The sequence below is a fragment of the Mastigoproctus giganteus genome, chromosome 1, assembly GCF_048544385.1.
Source record: "Mastigoproctus giganteus isolate SK-2022 chromosome 1, ASM4854438v1, whole genome shotgun sequence".
In the NCBI taxonomy this organism is placed as follows: Eukaryota; Metazoa; Arthropoda; class Arachnida; order Uropygi; family Thelyphonidae; genus Mastigoproctus; species Mastigoproctus giganteus.
The window spans coordinates 1,381,304-1,400,747 of record NC_143575.1 but is presented as its reverse complement, the minus strand read 5'-3'; the positions used below and the strand labels follow the sequence as shown (position 1 = coordinate 1,400,747).

Below are 19,444 nucleotides of genomic sequence, written 5' to 3'. Positions count from 1 at the left end.
TGTGTACACAGGGTGTCTCAAAAATACACGGCATAACTTCAGGAATGAGTTCCTCATATGTGACAATAAAAATATTTTATATCAACATAGTTGGAAATACTTGGTTCCCAAATTATTAACTGGAATGACTTATCTCCTGCAGGTGATTTCCTTCATCACAAGGTACTGACAGAATCTGGTGGTTTTCCATTCCGACCATGTACTCAAATCAGGAGCAAGTGGATATGCACTTTATGTAAGATTTGGCAGACGGCGATGCTTTGGAAGCTTGTCATTTGTACCACGAAAGTTTCCCAGAACGAAGATGTCCATACGGGAAAACGTTTGAAGGTATCCACCGCCTTTGTGAACATGGGACCTTTACACCTCGTGCTGCCGATAGAGGACAACCAAGATCTATGATGCCTGAAGTAGAGGAGTGGACAAACTGCCTGGCCTCCACGCTCATCTGATTTAAACCCAATAGATTTCTTCTTGTGGGGCCATTTAAAGTCATTGGTGTATTTGACTATGGTAGCTGATGTGGAAACTCCACAATCGAATTGTGGCAGGTTGTGAGACAATACAAAACATGCCAGGAATTTGGCATCGTCTTTGCGAGTCCATGAGACGTCGATGTGAGGCCTGTATTCAAGGAGAAGGTGGACATTTTGAACAATTACTATAAGGTGATGTGAACAGTTAAGTGTCATAGACAGACCTTTAAAACTCGCAAACCAAGCATTTCCGGAACTACATTGATATAAAATATTTTTATTGTCTACATATGAGGAATCCATTTCTGAAGTTATGCCATGTATTTTTGGATATCCTGTATATATATAAACAGTATGTAATCATTATAAAATATAAGGGAAACATTTAAATAACTACGAGTGACAAAATTTGTTTTGTGCGGGACCTGCCACTAAATGCTAAAATTCTCATCTGTGAATAACCGATGTCCTTTTTTCTTCTAAATTTAGGTTATTAGGAAATTTAAAAAAGTGCACATTATTCCTTTGTAATCACTTGACCTTAGGAATACAATGTTCTCACTTTCTAATCATTACTGACAAAAAAACACTTAAATGTGTATAAATCTAAAAATTTGCATGTGTATGAAGGTCACTAACTAAGGGTCATTAAGGAAAACAGTGATCGCCTCTTTGTGATGGCATCAGCAACAAAACTTTATCCAGCCTCATTATTTGGAGGGCGGTACTCAAACCCAACCATTTACAACAGGTGCCACTTGACTATGGCATTATACTATGGCCTTATACCGATACAGCTGTTTGCAATATTTGTACCATATGTTGATTATAGCATAAAATTAGTAGCACAGATAAGATATATTTGTAAATTAAAATGAATGCAGATAATTGTCTGTTTCCAATAGTTCATTTCTATTTATATTTGGAGTTTGCCAAGGTGTAGTCTTGAAGAACAGTTCTGATGCTTAACTGCATCAGGAAAGTAGATGTTACGAAAGAGAAGAGAATCGTACAACCTTCTGATTTTAGTAGCATTTAAAAAAGAGCATTAAAAATATGTGCAATAATCTTACTTGGACCAAAGCACACCCGCTTCCTTTGGCTTCCATGGCAAAATCTGAGGGGAGGTGGGGGATCTTCATTGTCTGTACGACCAGCTTATTGTCTTCTGTCAACTCGAACACTTCTTTAGAGTCTTCTCCTAGAACTTTCACATTCAGATCCATGGGTTCCAGCTTAACGAGAGTTGCATACTTAGCGAGGGCTTGCAATGCCATCACAGTGTCCTGCAATGAGAAAAACAGTATTCACTGAGAGAAGGGAAAAAAAAAAAAAAAGAGACTTGTTCAGATATGTTGACTTACAGGGTGCATCCCCACTAGCCATACGAGTATTAGGATATAATGTTCCGACATTCAGCAGTTTGTTAATTTTTTTCCTGTTATGTAAAGAAAGCCAACACAAGAACCATCTCAAACTTCAGGAAACTTACCAGCAAATTGGTTTGCCGCTGCCGCAGTTTCTCCTAGCATTCTTGGTCAACAGATGGTGCATGTTATTGGCAGTAGAAGTCAAGAATGATATACTGATTGACACATAGGTGTGACAGTGTTAAGTAATTCGTTGATGTTATAATATTATTATTATTATTAGCTATATGGTGCGAGGAAGCCTGAGGCGTACACTATTCAAAAAGTTAAGAAATTTAGACAGTGGAAAAGAAAAAAATTTCTTAACTGAACAAGCAAAAAAAAAAATTCCCGAGTTACCCTGAGAGAGAGAGAGAGAGAGAGAGAGAGAGAGAGAGAGAGAGAGAGAGAGAGAGAGAGAGTGAGAGTGAGTCAAAAGTTATTCACCAAGAAACAGAAGAATGATGATATTCAACTCAGGACCCTGAGTGTGCCAAGCTCATACTCACCAGATGTGAGCCCCTGGGGTTATAAAGAATCTTTCTTTCTTTTCCTATTATTTCCTAACCTAACCTTTAAGTTTAGGTTATGAAATATAAAGAAAAATAAGGAAACCATTTCCTATTATTTCATAACCTAACATTTAATTGTCAGGTTACGAAATATAATGAAAAATAAAGAAACCTTTTCCTTTTTTCCTAACTTATCCTTTAAGATTAAGTTAGGAAACCTAACTTTAAAACATACAAAGAAATCAGTAATATGGTTTTTTTAATAGTGAAAACACTTATGAACTCCAGTAATCTGCTTTTAATAAGGAGAAAAACTAACCATTACATCGTCTGTTACACCTGCATGTCAATCAATATATCATTCTTGACTTCTATTGCTGCTACTGATAACATGCACCACCTGTTTATCAAGAATTCAGGGAGAAACTGGGGTAACAGCAAACCAGTTTGCCGGTAAGTTTCCCGAAGTTTGCCATGGTTCTCGTGTTGGCTTTCTTTACCTTAGCCAATTGACCAATTTGACGATAAGAATTATTTGAATGATAATTGGAATTTTAATAATTTTCTGGTAATTGTGTATGGAATAACTGGAATGCTGATAATTTCACTAATTGGAATGGTAGCTCCTACCTGTGTTGAAACAAATCCTCCATTAGAATTTCTCTGCTGTGCAATCCACCTGACGATGGGGGACGCTTTAGCAATGTTTTCGGAGTCTCCTAAAGCTAACAGGGCAAGAACAATATAAGCTGCGGTTTCGATATCGGTAGAAGCATAAACCTTTTTTCCATCCCCTTGATTCCTCCAGTAGGTGAAAGAGCCTGAAATTAAGAAATAAATCACACTTAAAAAAAAAAAAAGAAAAGAAAAGGGAATCGAGTAATGAATAAGTGTTAGATACTGTGTATATTTTAATGAATGATTCTTAATGCACAAATAGACACTCTTCATGCATTTCTCTTATTGCCTCTAACATTTTTTTTGAAGAAAACTGTCATTCAGTAAATCCAGAAAATTTCTGGTGGAGTGGAACCCACAAGTTCCAGTCAGTATCTTTAAAATTAAAATCCACTATCATAAAACATTCAGATTTGTTGACTCACTCCATTTGTCTGCATAGTTGTTTGTCAATCATTTGGCCTGTAAAACTTTTGCTCTCAATTTTTTTTCTCCCAGTGCTTAGTTAAAATACTAAACTGATTCATCATTGCACTGCCCCCCCCCCTTTGTGACACGAAGCATAATTAGCACAGCATATATGAGGAATCCACTTCTTGTCGTGATCACCTTTTACAAACAAAATAAAGTTCATGTGCTTTTGTTAACAACAGCATTCTAGACTGTCTGTGAGAATTAATTGTGTAATCACCGAACACATAACAAAAGTTATTTGGTGAATTACCAAATACACTGACATGAAATTTTAAAAGCATGTTCAACTGAAACTGATTATTTTAGGAGCATCAGTGACTTAGGCCATATTGCACTGTATCATCATCATCAGCCATTTTCAATCCACTGCAGGATGAAGGCCTCTCCAGCAACTTTCCAGTTCCTTCTGTTTTGAGCACTGGCCATCCATTTACTACTCAAAAACTCATGATTTCATCTATCCATCTCCGCCTTTGTCTTCCAGGTTTTCTTCTAGCCCCTCTTGGGTACCATTCTGTTATTTTCTTAGTCCATCTGTCATCATGTCTTCGAGCTATGTGTCCTGCCCAAGACCATTTTAGTTCTTTAGTTTTGATAAGAATGTCCTTTACTTGCGTTTGCTGCCTAATCCATGTGTTTCTCTTCTTATCTAACAGTCTGATTCCCAATATAATTCGTTCCATTCTTCGCTGTGTAGTTCTTAGCTTCTCTTCCATTCTTTTGGTGAGTGCCCAAGTTTCACTTCCATAAGTCATGGTGGGGAGTATACATTGATTCAATATTTTACGTTTCAGACAAACTGGGATATTGCTCTTCAGTATGTGGCTATATTTCCTGAATGCTATCCATTCAAAATTTATTCTTCTCTTGACTTCCAGCCATTTATCATTATTACAGCTAATAACTTGTCCCAGATAAGTATATGACTCCACCTTTTCAATTACTGCTCCTTCAATCATTATTTCCCTTTCCGTGGCATACTTGTTCATCATTACTTTTGTTTTAGCCATATTTATCTTTAGTCCAAAATCCTTACTAACTGTGCATAACTGATTAAGATTTTCCTCTAATTCTTTGGGATCGTGGCTCATGACCACAATGTCATCTGCAAATCGTAAATGGTTTAGGTACTCTCCGTTCACATTGACTCCTTTCTGCGACCAGTCTAATCTTCTGAAAGCTTCCTCAAGGGCAGCAGTAAACAGCTTCGGAGATATTGTGTCTCCTTGTCGAACTCCTTTCTCGATTTTAAATTTGCTACTGTCTTTGTCTAGTCTAATAAAGGAGGTAGCACTCTCATATATTTTCTTCAAAATCATAATATATGGAGTATCTATGCCTTGTCTTTCCAGTGCCCGAAACATTGCCTTATGCTGTATAGAGTCAAATGCCTTTTCATAATCCACAAATGCCAGGCATAATGGTGTTTTATATTCATTTGCTTTCTCCATTAGCTGTGATATTACGTGAAGGTGATCCATAGTTGAGAATCCTGTCCTAAAGCTAGCTTGCTCTTTCGGTTGATTCTCATCAAGTATTCTTTCTAATCTGTTAGTAATGACCCTTGTGAACAACATGTAGATATGGGATAACAAGCTAATTGGTCTATAATTTCCAATTTCTGATTTATCTCCTTTCTTATGCAGCAAAACTAGGACTGCATTATTCCACTGCTTAGGCATCACACCTTTTCTAATGCACTTTGTGAAGAGCCTTGCCAGTTTTTGTGTTATGTCTCTTCCTCCCAATTTTAACAACTCTACAGTAACTTCATCTTCCCCCGGGGCTTTCCGATTCTTCATTTTCTTCAATGCATGTTCTACCTCATCAGGAAGAATATCGGGAATGTCGTATGTGTTGCTACTTTGCAATCCATGTTCCCCACTGCTGGTATCATTCCCTCGCTCCTTGTATAATTCTCTATAGTAGTCTTCTGCTATTTGAATTATGCCTTCTCTGCTGTTTATAAGTACACCATCGCTATTCTTCAGTTTCAGTATCATTTGTCTTTCTGTATTACTGCTCATGGCTGCTGATTTAAATCCTTTGTTTTCCCTTAATGCTTGTTCTACTTTTCTTGTGTTAAATCTTCTTATGTCCTCTCTGAGTCTCTTTCTAATGGCTTTGCATAACTCAGTATACTCAATTTTCTCCCTGTCAGTGTTTTCTTGCTCTTCATTTGTCGTCTTTGGTTCATCATGACAAGTGTTTCTTGACTAATTTTTTCTTCTTTGGATTTCTGTTTCCCTATAGGTTTTTTGGGCTTTATCACTTTCAGAAAGTTGTAATATTCCTCGTCGATATCTTGGTCCTGAGCAGTCTGCAGAAGCTCAAACTTGTTCTTAAGTTCCAGTACATACTACTTTTTCTCCTCCTCTGTTATTTCAAAGACCTTTGTATTATTTACTCGAGTCAGTTTTTTCCTTTTCTTTCCTACATCTATATCAAGTGTACATCTTACCATTCTGTGATCACTTCCAACATTTACCTTATTCAGGACGGTAACATTATTCACAATATATCTTCTGTTAGTGAGAATGAAGTCGATTTCATTAGTTGTTAATCCATTTGGACTCTTCCATGTCCACTTTCTGTTCACCCTTTTCTTGAAAAAAGTGTTCATTACTGACAGTCCTTGAGATTCTGCAAATTCCACAAGTCTTTCACCTCTTTTATTTCTTTCACCAATTCCAAAATTTCCTATAGTTCCTCTTTCTGCGCTGTTTTGCCTTTTTCCAACCTTAGCATTGAAGTCCCCCATAATAATAGTGTAGTGGGTTTTCTTCTCATCTAGAAGACTCTCAATTTCTTCAACCTCTTCATCATCATGGCTCGATGTTGGTGCATAAATCATTATAATCTTTAGCTTGTACCTCTTATAAATCTTGAGTATTAGTCTTGACACCCTTGGTGATGTACTTTTGAATTCCAAAATGTTGTTTTTTAAATCTTTATGGACCAGAAACCCAACTCCACCTTCACTCCTTTCACTGTTTCCATTGGTGTACAGCAGATTTCCACTTGATAGACTTATAAGTGACTCATTTCTTCTTCTTGTTTCAGCCAAACCGATGATATTCCAATTCACATTTTCTAATTCCTTTTCCAGCTCTAATATCCTGTCTTCACCGATGAATGATCGTACGTTATAACAGGCCAAGTTCAATTTCCGTGCATGGCAGCCTGGTCGTACCCAGAGATTCTTAGCACCCTCTGCTTCCACTCTGATCCTCTCGCTGCCGTAAGAGGGAGAGTGAAAGCTGCTGGGGACTGAGGGCCATTTGTATTGTTGTGCTCTCATTGCTGGAGGGTTTGGTGTTTTCCTCTTCACGCTGACCAGGCGTCTTGAAGAGAACCACCCTACACGTTCGTTGCCACCTAAGTGACGTAACAGGGCTTACCATCGAGAAGGTGTGCATGAGTGGATTTTAGGGAGGCAGGCCAACCGGACTTCTCCTAAATCTTCTGTAATAGAGAGATATTGGATCCATCAGTGTTTTAGGCTGAGTGTCTGATAACACACAGGATACCTGTTCCCCTCTAAGCCCCATTGCACTGTATGTTATATTTGTGAAATGAGTGTGTTTTTGCACTGTATACTGTATATATTGCACTGTATACTGTATGTTATATTTATGAAATGAGTGTGTTTTTCCTTTGGTCAATTTTTATCTTTTCTGGATGAAAATCTCAAGTTCCTGGGAGTTAAATCATGCTGCCCTGGCCTGAGACTAACTCAGTCATGTCATGAAGAAGGCCCATAAAAGTTGCTCACATCTTTGACGGAATTTAAACTCAGGTCTTTTGGTCTTTTCCATCTGGTGCAGGGAGGATGGCAGTTATACTAACTGTGCTACCAAGAGGGCAGAAACTGACACCAAAACTATGGGGCTATAACTAGAGCTAAAACTAAGCCTATAAAAACTATAAATCAGCACTAAATAGTGAATCAAAAACTAACATGCAATAAAAATTTTAAAAAAAGTTATAAAAACTAAAAAGTATATAAGGAATGAACATAAGGAATATATCTTACACAGATATAAGGAATGAAGAATTTGAATTTGGGGAGTACACTGAAAGGACAAAATTCATGGAATACCTTGTTCCTGGGCAATGCGACACTGTCACCCCTCTTGTTAGTGGACGAACCCACCACTTGGCGGGTATATAGGTACACTGCATCACTTTATTCACGTTCACGTAGATTCAATGTCAATATGGATAAAAGTCATTGTTTAACTGACTTTGAAAAAGGAATGATATTGGGTGTCCGACACATGGGTGGAGGTGGTACAGAAATTACATCTTGGAGGTGGTACAGAAATTACACCATCCTTGTTTAACAATATCAAGAGTGTATTGGGAATATGCCACTTCCGGAATAACTGTCCACTGTCATCGTGGACAGTGCTGTGGGCAAAGCAAGGTGTTGGATGAACGTGGCCGTCGACTTTTGTCTCGCATTGTTTCAGCCAACTGAAGAGCAATAGTGGCACAAATCACCTATGACTTCAATGAGGGAGGTACCAAAAATGTCTCCACCAAGACCATCATGGTGATCATTAGCTGCAATAGGTTATGGGAGCCGCCGACCCACCAGAGTCCCATTGCTAACACACCACAACATAGGACTAAGCTTCAATTGGGCAAAAGAACATTGGTACTGGACCTTGTATGATTGGAGACGGGTCTCCTGGTCGATGAGTCCCATTTTTAGTTATTTCGAGCAGATGGGAGGGTGCATATCTGGCAGAAACCACATGAAGCTATGCACCCATCATGTCAAGAAGGAACTGTTCAGGCAGGTGGACAGTGGGTAATGGTCTGGGGTATGTTAAACTGGCATATGTTGGGATCTCTGGTACGTCTAGATGCATCTCTGAATGGTCCGGGTTACATGTCCATCCTTGCTGACCATCTGTATCCCTTCATGTTCATCGTGCACCCACAGGACAATGGACTCTTCCAGCAGGACAATGTGCAACTAACCCGTGGTGACTAGAACATAGTTCAAAGAGCATTCCACAGATTTCACCACAATGGAATGGATTCCCTGTGGAGCATTTTTGGGATGCTGTGGAAAGGTCTGTTCGAGCTTTGGATCCTCCACCCAGGAATGTGATGGAATTATGGACAGAGGCACAGCAAGCAAGAATGGAAATACCTGTGGAATGCTTTCATGAACTAGTTGACTCAATGCCTTGCTGTGTGACTGCCCTTATCTGGGCAAAAGTTGGGCCTACCCATTACTACCATTAGTAAAGGCACATGATGCAAGAAAGCAAACTTATATGGCAGGAGTGGCCTACTTAATTTGTGATGCGATCTACTTTTTTCCTTCAAAATGTGCTGCGATCTACCATCTCAAAAATTACATTGCACAAATCAAGGGATGACTGTATATTTAAAATTCGTCGTGATCGAGCGAAATTAAATCCGCGATCGACTCGTTGGCTACCCCTGTTATATAGCATCAGCCAAAAAAAAACAAAAAAACACTCCTCATTTCACCCATCCACTTGCGCCAAACATTTGCCTAGTTCTGCCTTGAATCTATTTAAGCTATCAACTTCTATAATGACAGATGGAAGTTTGTTCCATCAACCACCCACTGGCTAAAGGAAAACTTCCACACATCTATCCTACAACAGTAGGATATATGTGTGGTTACTAGGTAGGTATCCCGTGATTTCTGTCCATCTACTTTCTAGACTGTTCTACTTCTACCAGCAGGTAGAAATAGAACAATCTAGAAAAAGATCACTGCAGTAAGATATGTAAAGCTCCAACTCCACAACGTAATCAGCAGACCAAGTAAGATGAACTGCACAAAATCTAAGTATGTGAAAACTAAAATATATGTATATAAAATACACAAACTGAAGAAACTAGGGAAAAACTGGCTGAAGATTTGAAATTAAAAAAAAAAAAAAAAATACACTAAACACATCATATCATATTTCTGTTGTTCAGCGAAACCAGAACATTGTTCCAAAACACACACGTGGCGTGCACACAGAAAAGTATTTGATTATTCATACACAGCATTTGTCTTTCAGTAGTCTTCATTGTAGCTTTGTTGTTTTATAAATAATTTTATATGCTGTTCATGTCTCATAACCCATTTTCTTACCTTTTTTAATAGCGAGGTCCCACATGGTTTCCAGGTACTTCTCTGCAGATGGATGGTCTGCCAGGGAAGCTGCATAGACAAACAGAGAGAGAGAGTAAGGAGATGCATCTTTTATGTTCTCTAGACACGATAATGCTGCTGTGGTGATATTTTCATTGGAGAACCCTGACTCCAGCAGGGCAATAAGGATGTACGCAGTCAGTGAAGCTCGGGAATCTATTTCTGCCTTGATTCCACCCTGGAAAAACAAAAGCAAGCTGATGTGACCAAATGATTGTGATTGTGATGGTAATTCCCATAGAGCAGTGGACTTGGGGATTGTTCGAAAAGTAAGAAGACGGTACGCACCCAGAGGTGTCAGTTCGGAATTTGAATTACATTCTGTTTTAATGACACATATGAATAGAAATTACCAGGTTTAGGCTTAGTGCACAAAATATAGTATGAATAGGGCATTTAAGTTGTGATTTTAGTCGTTGAAACAGACCCTCTGGCACCGTAATAGAATCTCCTTGTAGATGCTTTTAGATGTCTATATTTCAATGAGATAACAGTGTCTGTAAAAAGATTCGCATTCGAATACTGTCGATGACTCAATGTCCGGTTTATTTAGCTGTTGTCAAACGAAGGTATGGACTTTCATCATGATTTTTGCAGCGATTATCATCTCACCACCTTACAACACAGATCCCACGCAGCTTATGCCGACAACAAATTGCAAACACTACAACTATGGTAAACCAATAGATATAATTTAATACATGAAAGAGTTGCACATGTAAGTAATGGACAAAAAATTTGAAACTCCAAGGAGTAAAGCTTTTGCAAAACAGCAGCATCTGTGTGCCACTGACGAAGGCATAAAACATGCAAATCCCAGCATGCTCAGCATCATATCTGTAAAGTCAAACCTGGCCTAACTGCATGTAATTATTGGTGCTATGTCTTGAAGAAAAGGCCATAGTGATTTTGAAAGTGGCACAATTGTCGTGGCAAGTTTTGGCAGGAGCTTTGGCCACTAAGATTTTTTTCATGAGTAACATTTTTCAAGGCCATGTCTGCATGGGAAGGAACTTGCTAATCTTTCACGAGGAACAGTTTTCAAGGTCATTTTTGCACAGGAATGAATCTAAGTGGAAGACATGTGCAAAAGGCAAGTGAGTAAAACCGCATACTCAAAAATTGGGATGTTCCAACATTATTACAATGTACAAAGCGGGGAACAACAGCTAATCTGTTGTGCACCTCGACGCAAGAGGCCTGTTTCCTCAAAAATATTATGTCGAGAACTGAACAGAGATATTACAAACTGAATGAATATTTTGCATCAACATTCACACATGAGGAGTTATTCAGCGAGGGGAATGCCAGAGGTGTATTCAACTCTGGCAGTAAGCTAGAGAATCTTGTAATAACTGAGAGCAAAGTGGAGGAGAAATTGTTGAAGGTAAATACAAGAAAGGCACCTGGGGTGGATGGGATCTATCCAGTTATATTAAAGGAGGCAGCAAAGGAAGTAAGCAAACCCTTAGCCATAATTATGAGAGCTTCCTTGGACTCAGGTTAAGTACCCATGGACTGGAGATGTGCAAATGTGACCCCAATTCACAAAGGATGATCAAAGGGCGACACAAATGATTATAGACCTGTTAGTTTAACTTCTGTTCCAGGAAAATTAATGGAGGCACTGGTTAAAGAAGCACTGCAGGATCATCTAGACAAGATTTCAGTCATAGCTCAGACACAGCATGGTTTTGTTAAGGGGAAGTCTTGCCTGACCAATTTGATTGGATACTATGATGCAGTCACAAAAGAACTGGATGCAGGGAATAACTTTGATATTATATACTTGGATCTTAGAAAGGCTTTTGATACTGTTGCACATGGAAGACTGCTGCACAAATTGGAGCAGTGTGGCATTGGAGGCAAATTGCTGCATGGATAAAGGGGTGGTTGAAGGGGAGAAGACAGAGAGTGGTAATCAATGGACACTGCTCATCGTGGACTAATGTTATGAGTGGAGTTCCTCAGGGTTCAGTGTTGGGTCCATTGTTGTTTTCTGTATTTATAAATGATATAGATGATGGTATATCAAGCTTAATGTCCAAGTTTGCAGACGCTACGACGGTTGGCAGGGTTGTCAAGGACACTACTGACACTATGCTACTGCAACAGGATCTGGAAAGGTTGAGCAGATGGGCTTCGAGGTGGCAAATGAAGTTTAACATTGACAAATGTAAAGTACTACACATGGGAAACAGCAACCCCAGAGCAACGTATCAACTCTGTGGTACTACACTGATAGTGGTAGAGAATGAAAAGGACCTTGGGGGTAATTGTGCAGGCAGATATGAAGTTCTCTGAGCAGTGCAGACGGGCTGCAAGAGTAGCTAATTGTGTCTTGTCAATGATATACAGGAATTTTTCTAGCAGGGATATGGAGGTGATTATCACCATGTATAAGGCAATGGTCAGGCCACACCTAGAGTACTGTATACAGGTCTGGAGGCCTCATTTCAAGAAGGATGTAGAGATGCTGGAATGAGTACAGAGAAGGGCAACAAGATTAGTGAATGGAACAAAGGGGTGCTCTTACGAAGAAAGGCTTAAGTTTTGCAAATTACAGTGTCTGGAGACTAGGCACCGGTGAGGTGATCTGATAGAGGTGTATAAAGCCTTGAATGGTTTAAGCATGCCCAATGCTGATGGGATTCTTCTTCTTGCGCAGAATAATCACCTGAGACAGCATAAATTCAAATTGAGAAAAGACAGATGTAGGATAGACGTGCGGAAATTTGCCTTTAGCCAGCGGGTGGTTGGTTGGTGGAATAGACTTCCATCCCTTGTTGTGGAAGTTGATAGCCTAAATAAGTTTAAGGCTCAGTTGGACAGGTATTTCGAACGAACAGAGGGGTGAAGTGGAAGTGGTTATTTTTTATTTATTTATTTATTTTATTTTATTATTTTTTTTTCTTTGGCTGATGCTGCATAAGCTTGCTTTCTTGCATCAAATGCCTCTACTAATGCTAATGCTAATTACTGTCGAGTTGCACTTCACAAGCCATTCTTTACACTGGACAACTCACGTCATGTCCAGTGGTGCAAAGAACACAAGCATTGGACTCGAGCAGTGGGGGAATATTATATAGTCTGTCGAATCCACCTACACTTTGTTTGCGGCAAATAGAAGATCGCACATGTGACGCCAACCGAAGGAACCTTATGACACCGATTGCTTTTGCTTGAGCGCTATCCTTTAGCATGACAATGCTCTCCAGTGGACTCTCCCTTGTTCAGTTCTTTAGCTTGAAAAGTTAGCTCCCTGATAATTATTTTGTTTTGTTTGTTCTTAGTCACCTCCAGTCGAAAGAAGGTTATCTTATTTGTGAAGTGTCGGTGAGTTAAATGGCTTAGTTTCAAGTTGACAGTTGAGGTGTAGCTATTGATGTAAACGGATTTTTAAAACTGACTTTTGTTTGGAATTCTTTATATTTTTCAGTTATGGTGGCTATGGCTTTCAATATGTCTCCCACACTGTCAGCTTTGATATAATTAAATTTAATTGTGTCCTCTCAAATACTTAATTGGGGAGGAAAATAGTTTCATTTTTGGACAGTTGGGCAGCTGCACATAGTCAAGGAACATTTTTTGACTACTTTGTGCTGGCTTGGATTTATTTCAATTTTTCAACTCTTGCCTTTTAATATACAAAGACACGAAAATATCCAGACATTTAGCCTTCTTCCTCCATTGAGACAGTGATGGCGTCATGACGGGAAAGTTTGGCGGGATTTCGTACTATTGGCTGCCATCTTCGATAGTGACATCAGACACTTGACTTTTTTTATTGGAGAGGAGATATAGTGGAATATACATATACACTGTGCTGATATTTAGATAACTGTGTTACTATAAATTGTCATGCTGCTAATGGTTTGAGTAGGCTGGAAAACATCGTTGGAGGTTGCTATATTGACTGATTGTAACATAGATATTCAGCAATTCACAAAGTATTGGTTTTTAGTATATATATTCAATATAATAGTTGTTATACAAGGGTGTCTCAAAAATATTGGTACAAACGTTTAGGGGGAGCTAGGTAACATCTAAAGGAATGTGAATCGCATAGGAACCGATAACCGGAAATATCACCATAAGTCGGTACACGGCACTGTTCATCAGTTCGCGATAGGGAAAATTTCTGGTTTACTCATTCAAGCAGTAGTCACCGCACGAAGAGCATGCATCGATATACGAACTGTGAGCTGGCAGACATGCACCTAGTGTATGGATTAGCAGAGGGCAATGGACGAGCCGCTCAACGAATTTATGGAGAATGCTTCCCAGACAGATGTACCGGACCACCGTTTGCTTGCATGTGTGCATCAAAATTTGTGCGATTATCAGTCATTTAGAGGTAACAGGAGTAGTGTAGGCAGACACTTTCGACACGAACTCCCACCATAGAAGAAAGTGTGTTGAATACCGTCCAGAATAATCCTACTACCAGCACACGTGCCGTTGCCTCTGCCTTAGGAGTGTCTCGTTGCAGTGTACAGCGTGTCTGACCCGACGATTCCTTAAACCCTTTTCATATCCAAAGGGTTCAGTTACTGCTTTCCCAAGATCATCCTGCATGTGTGGCTTTTACGCAGTGGTTTCTCCAAGAAAGTGTTCAAGACTTGAATTTTCCAGCCTATGTTTTGTTCACGGATGAGGCTTATTTCACTCGGGAAGGCTTATTCAATCAGCACAATGCTCGTGTGTGGGCTCACAACACCCACACGGTGTGCACCTCCATGCGACACAACATCGCTTCACAATAAATGTGTGGGCAGGTATGGTCGGTGACTGCTTAGTGAACCCATACCTGTTACCATCCCGCATGAACTCCGTTAAATATTGGATCTTTCCTGAAGAAGTTCTACCAGGGTTACTTGACGATGTTCCAACAAATGTGAGACGCAACATTTGGTTTCAAAATGACGGGGCACCTGCCCATTATGGAAGGTGTGTTTGTGACCATTTGAACAGGCGTTTTGGGCGTCAATGGATTATCCGTGGTGGACCTGTTGCCTGGTCCCCACGCTCACTGATTTATCGAGCCTTGATTTCTTTCTGTGGGGGGCCATCAAATCTATCGTGTATGAATCGCCTGTGGAGATGGATGGATCTCGTGGCGAGACTCGTCTGCGCTGCTGCTACTGTCAGAGAAACTCCAGGTGTGTTTGACCTTGTCCACCAATCCATGCTGCGTCGGTGTCACGCATGCATTGCATCTCATGGTGGAACCTTCGAGCATCGTAACATCATGAAATGCATCCATCTCGTACTCCATTGTTAATATTATGTCAAATAAATGTTTGCCACTAATTACTGTCTTGTGTAATTTCTGCTTGTTGTGCCTCTGCTACTACTTTCCCGTGACGTTTCCGGTTATGGGTTCCTTTGCAATACACATTCCTTTAGATGTTACCTACCTCCCCAAAACGTTTGTACCAATATTTTTGAGACGCCCTGTATAATGTATATATGGCCTTGTTTGGGGCCCTAAATTACGCTTACAGAAGTTCAGTATTGATTTTTCTGTGTTTTATTGAAAAGGGTTCCTGGAATAGAGAAGTTTTTTCTCTTTTATTAGCTTAAGTTGGCATATTAACTTATTTTCTAGAGTAGCTTTATATTCCTAGTTGCGATACTTCGTTTAAAGTTTAACTTAGATAGAGTTTTGTAGGTATTACTTAGTATCGGTAAGGGTACAAATCCACGTGTTACAAGTTGCGGCTCCGCTGAGCCAGAAGATTTTTAGCCATATTTAGCTGCTTTATTGACCAATTGTTATATCAAATTATTTTCTATAAGTAGCTTATAGATCTAGTCAGGATCCTTAGTTTATTCTGAATTGAGACAGCGAGATTTGGAAGTTAATTAATACTTAAGTGTCCATAGATTTTCCGTTCATAACTTGCCGCCATTGTTATACGATACAACGTTATATCCTGAACTATGGGTTTTTTTTCACTCCGTGGTTGAGTTAGTCGGTGTCAGGCGTAGATAGCAAGATTTTTCTCCCCAGTAACTGAGGTTTTTTCGTCCAGCAAAACAGGCAAATCGACCATAGAACATACGCAATTTACAGACACAAATACGGGTTAATGTATTTAATTACGGGCAACCCTAAAATAATAATTAATATAAATCCCGAACTAGATAACGTAAGCTTAGTATAGTATATAATATAATATTGTCAATTGATCAGTAAAATATATTAATCTTTTTAAACTTCATTGTCAATTAAATTGTACTTTTTAACTAAATACATATAAGGACTAAGATTACAAACGTAACGTAATTAATTAATATATTACTTGATACGGAAGTTATATAAACGGAACTCGTAGATAATACTCGATACTGAAAAATACATAAGTGTATAGCGTTATAACTGTGTTGGGATACAGGTTTAGGGTTATAACTTTGTACTGAAATTGAAATTTTATTGAAAATAAATCGAAATCATGATTCAGACCAGAGCAACAAAGCAAAAGGCTCAAGCAAATGGGAGTGCTGTGGCTCAGGGGAGAACTGAGGGGGGCATCAAAGGGGGTGGGAATTTGCCCTCTGAATCACAGCCTTTTAAAATGCACTGTTTGCTTGATGTTTGTTGGGCAGTCGGGTATGGGACATGATATTGCCATAGGGGATATCTTTGTGTGCGTGCGTGCGTGCACGATTTAAGGAGAGTAAGGAAATCAGGCGAAAACTCAGCGTTGTTATGGGCCTATATGAGAGCTTGAAGGACAGGGTGGATGCCCTCGAAGAATCTAAATTGTGGGGCCCATCAAGCTCTCAGCTGCCCACATAAACGCCAGACTTGGTCATCACGCAACACAGCGGCAACCCCCAAGGCAGAATGCGCTGGTCCCACAGGAACTAGTAGTTGTTGGTAACTCTATTGTCAGGGAAACGGGGCACATGTTTTGTAAAAAGGATAGGTGGAACAGGACCAGGGTATGTCTGCCAGGGGCAACGGTTGATGACGCTGTAGAGCTGATATCATCTTTTAAGGGCACAAAAGGTGATATAGTTGTACACGTTGGCACTAATGATATTAAGAGTAGGAGACCGGCAGAATTACTTAACAAGTACAGGTCACTGTTGATAAAAAACTGTGAATTAGGGTTGAATTTGAAAGTGTCTGCAATTTTGCCCAGACACGATAGGAGGGAGTATATGATGAGAGCACTGTCGATCAATTCGTCCCTGGAAAGATTGTGCAAGGCTCAAGCAGTAGAATTTTTTTTCAGCCTGGTCTGTATTTGTTAACAGGAGAGACTGCTTCTACAGGAATGGGATACACTTAAATACACAGGGTGCAAGAATATTTGCTTATACTATCGAGGCAGTGTTAGATGGGTCGAAAACTGCTAGCTTGAGGGAACACAAGGACTAATAGATTAACGGTAGACACTGGCAGAGTTAAAAGTTAATCTTGCACTGCTTCTATTGGAATGAGCAGCAGCCTGGAAAGCAGTATATTTCAGAGACTGCTGGGAGTCATTGCGGTACAAGTAAACACATGGGTTGTGTTAGGGTAGCTAAGAATAGGAACAGGTGCATGTATACTTCCATGTACACCAATGCTAGGAGTTTGGTAAATAAATTTGATGAATTTGAGGTATTGCTCAAAACATTAAAGGCAGATATTCTTGGGATATCAGAGACGCGGGGTCACACAGATATAAGGAATGCAGAACTGGAATTTAGGGAGTACAATGTGTACAGGAAAGATAGACGAGTAGGAAGGGGGGATGGGTTATGCTATTAGTTAAGAAATATAAAATCCGAGGAAGTGAAGCCAGTCGACATCGCCGAACAGTGCAGTGTCGAGTCAGTTTGGTGTGACATAAGCATTGGGAGATCAAAATTGAGAGTAGGAGTGTGCTATAGGCCTAATGACACTGATGAATATAATAAGAAACTGGACAGGGAAATAGAGTAGGCCAGTAAATCAGAGAATCTTATAATGGGGGATTTTAATTTCCCAGATATTGACTGGAATTTGTGGGTTGGTCACTCACAGACTAGCAAAGCTTTTGTGGATTTATTGGATGATTGTTTTCTACCTCAGCATGTACGGGAGGCAACTGGAGGGAGTAATACTCTTGATCTGTTTATCAGTAGTGATTCTTCATGCATTCAGAATGTGCAGATCAAGGAACCACTAGATGCAGTGATCACAGTGTGGCAAAGTGGCATTTACTCAAAGAGGTAACTACCATCAGGGTAAAGGGAAGGGTTTTTGCTTTCGTAAAGGCGACTACGATGGTCTGAGACAGTATTTAAATTCTATACAGTGGAACCAACTGATGATGTTACCAACAGCAAATTCAAAATGGGAAGCATTCAAAGAACTTATCTTGGAAGCTACTAGGCTTTACATACCAACTAAGAAATATTGTTCAAGGTTTAGCCCTAAATGGATATCATATGAACTAATGAGACATGACAGAGAAGAAAAATGCATGGGATACATAAATTAATGGGTGACATGGAAGCCTATGATAGATATAAGCTGGTCTGTAAACAAGTCACAAAGGAGATTAGAAAGGCAAAGGCAGATTATGAGAAATCCTTGGCAAAGTGTGATTTTGTAATAACTGAGAGGAAAGTAGAGGAGAAATAGTTGAGGATAAATACAAAAAAAAAAAAAAAAGGAAACCGGGGTGGATGGGATCTATCCAGTTATATTAAAGGAGGTAGCAAAGTCACTAAGCAAACCTTCAGCCATAATTATGAGAGATTCTTCGGATTCAGGGGATTTACCCACAGACTGGAGATGTGCAAATGTGATCCCAATTCACAAAGGAGGATGAAAGGATGACACATGTAATTATAGACCTGTGAGTTTAACTTCTGTTCCAGGAAAATCAGTGGAGACACTGGTTAAAGAAATACTGCAGGATCAACTAGACAAGACAATAATGATATTAAGAGTAGGAGACCGGCAGAATTACTTAACAAGTACAGGTCACCGTTGAACAAAAGCCGAAAATTAGGGGTAAATTTGAGAGTGTCTGCAATTCTGCCCAGACACGATAGGAGGGAGTATATGATGATAGCCTTGTCGATCAATTCGGCCCTGGAAAGATTGTGCAAGGCTCAAGGGGTAGAATTTTTTTCAGCCTGGACTGTACTTGTTAACAGGAGAGATTGCTTCTACAGGGATGGGATACACTTAAATGGAAAGGGTGCAAGAATATTTGCTGATGCAATCGAGGGAGTGTTAGGTGGGTCAGAAAACTGCTAGCTTGTGGGGAGACAAAGACGAATAGATTAACATTAGCCACTGGCAGAGGTGAAAGAGATTCTTGCACTGCTTCTATTAGAATGAGCAGAAGCCTGAAAAACAAGATGAATGATATTTCAGAGAATGCTGGGAGCCATTGCGGTACAAGTAAACACATGGGTTGTGTTAGAGTAGCTAAGAATAGAAACAGGTGCAGGTATACTTGCGTGTACACCAATGCTAGGAGTTTAGTAAACAAATTTGATGAATTCGAGGTATTGCTCAAAACATCAAAGGCAGATATTGTTGGGATATCAGAGACGTGGTGTCACACAGATATAAGGGATGCAGAACGGGAATTTGGGGAGTACAACGTCTACAGAAAGGATAGACAGGATAGGAAGGGGCGAGGGGTTATGCTATTAGTTAAGAAACACATAAAAACCAAGGAAGTGAAGCCAGTCGACATC

The 19,444-nt window shown here is 39.6% G+C and overlaps 1 protein-coding gene across 2 annotated transcripts in view; it reads right to left on the bottom strand.

The window, feature by feature from the left end:
- LOC150090485 (murinoglobulin-1-like) overlaps positions 1–19,444 on the bottom strand; it is a 257,749-nt gene that overhangs the window by 27,713 nt on the left and 210,592 nt on the right. For both annotated transcript variants that reach the window (XM_090371163.1, XM_090371172.1), the window contains exons 26-28: positions 9,686–9,923; positions 3,028–3,218; positions 1,550–1,762 (exon numbers count right to left, since the gene is read on the bottom strand). In XM_090371163.1, the coding sequence (XP_090227289.1) occupies positions 1,550–1,762; positions 3,028–3,218; positions 9,686–9,923 (642 nt within the window). The remainder of the gene's footprint in view (positions 1–1,549; positions 1,763–3,027; positions 3,219–9,685; positions 9,924–19,444) is intronic.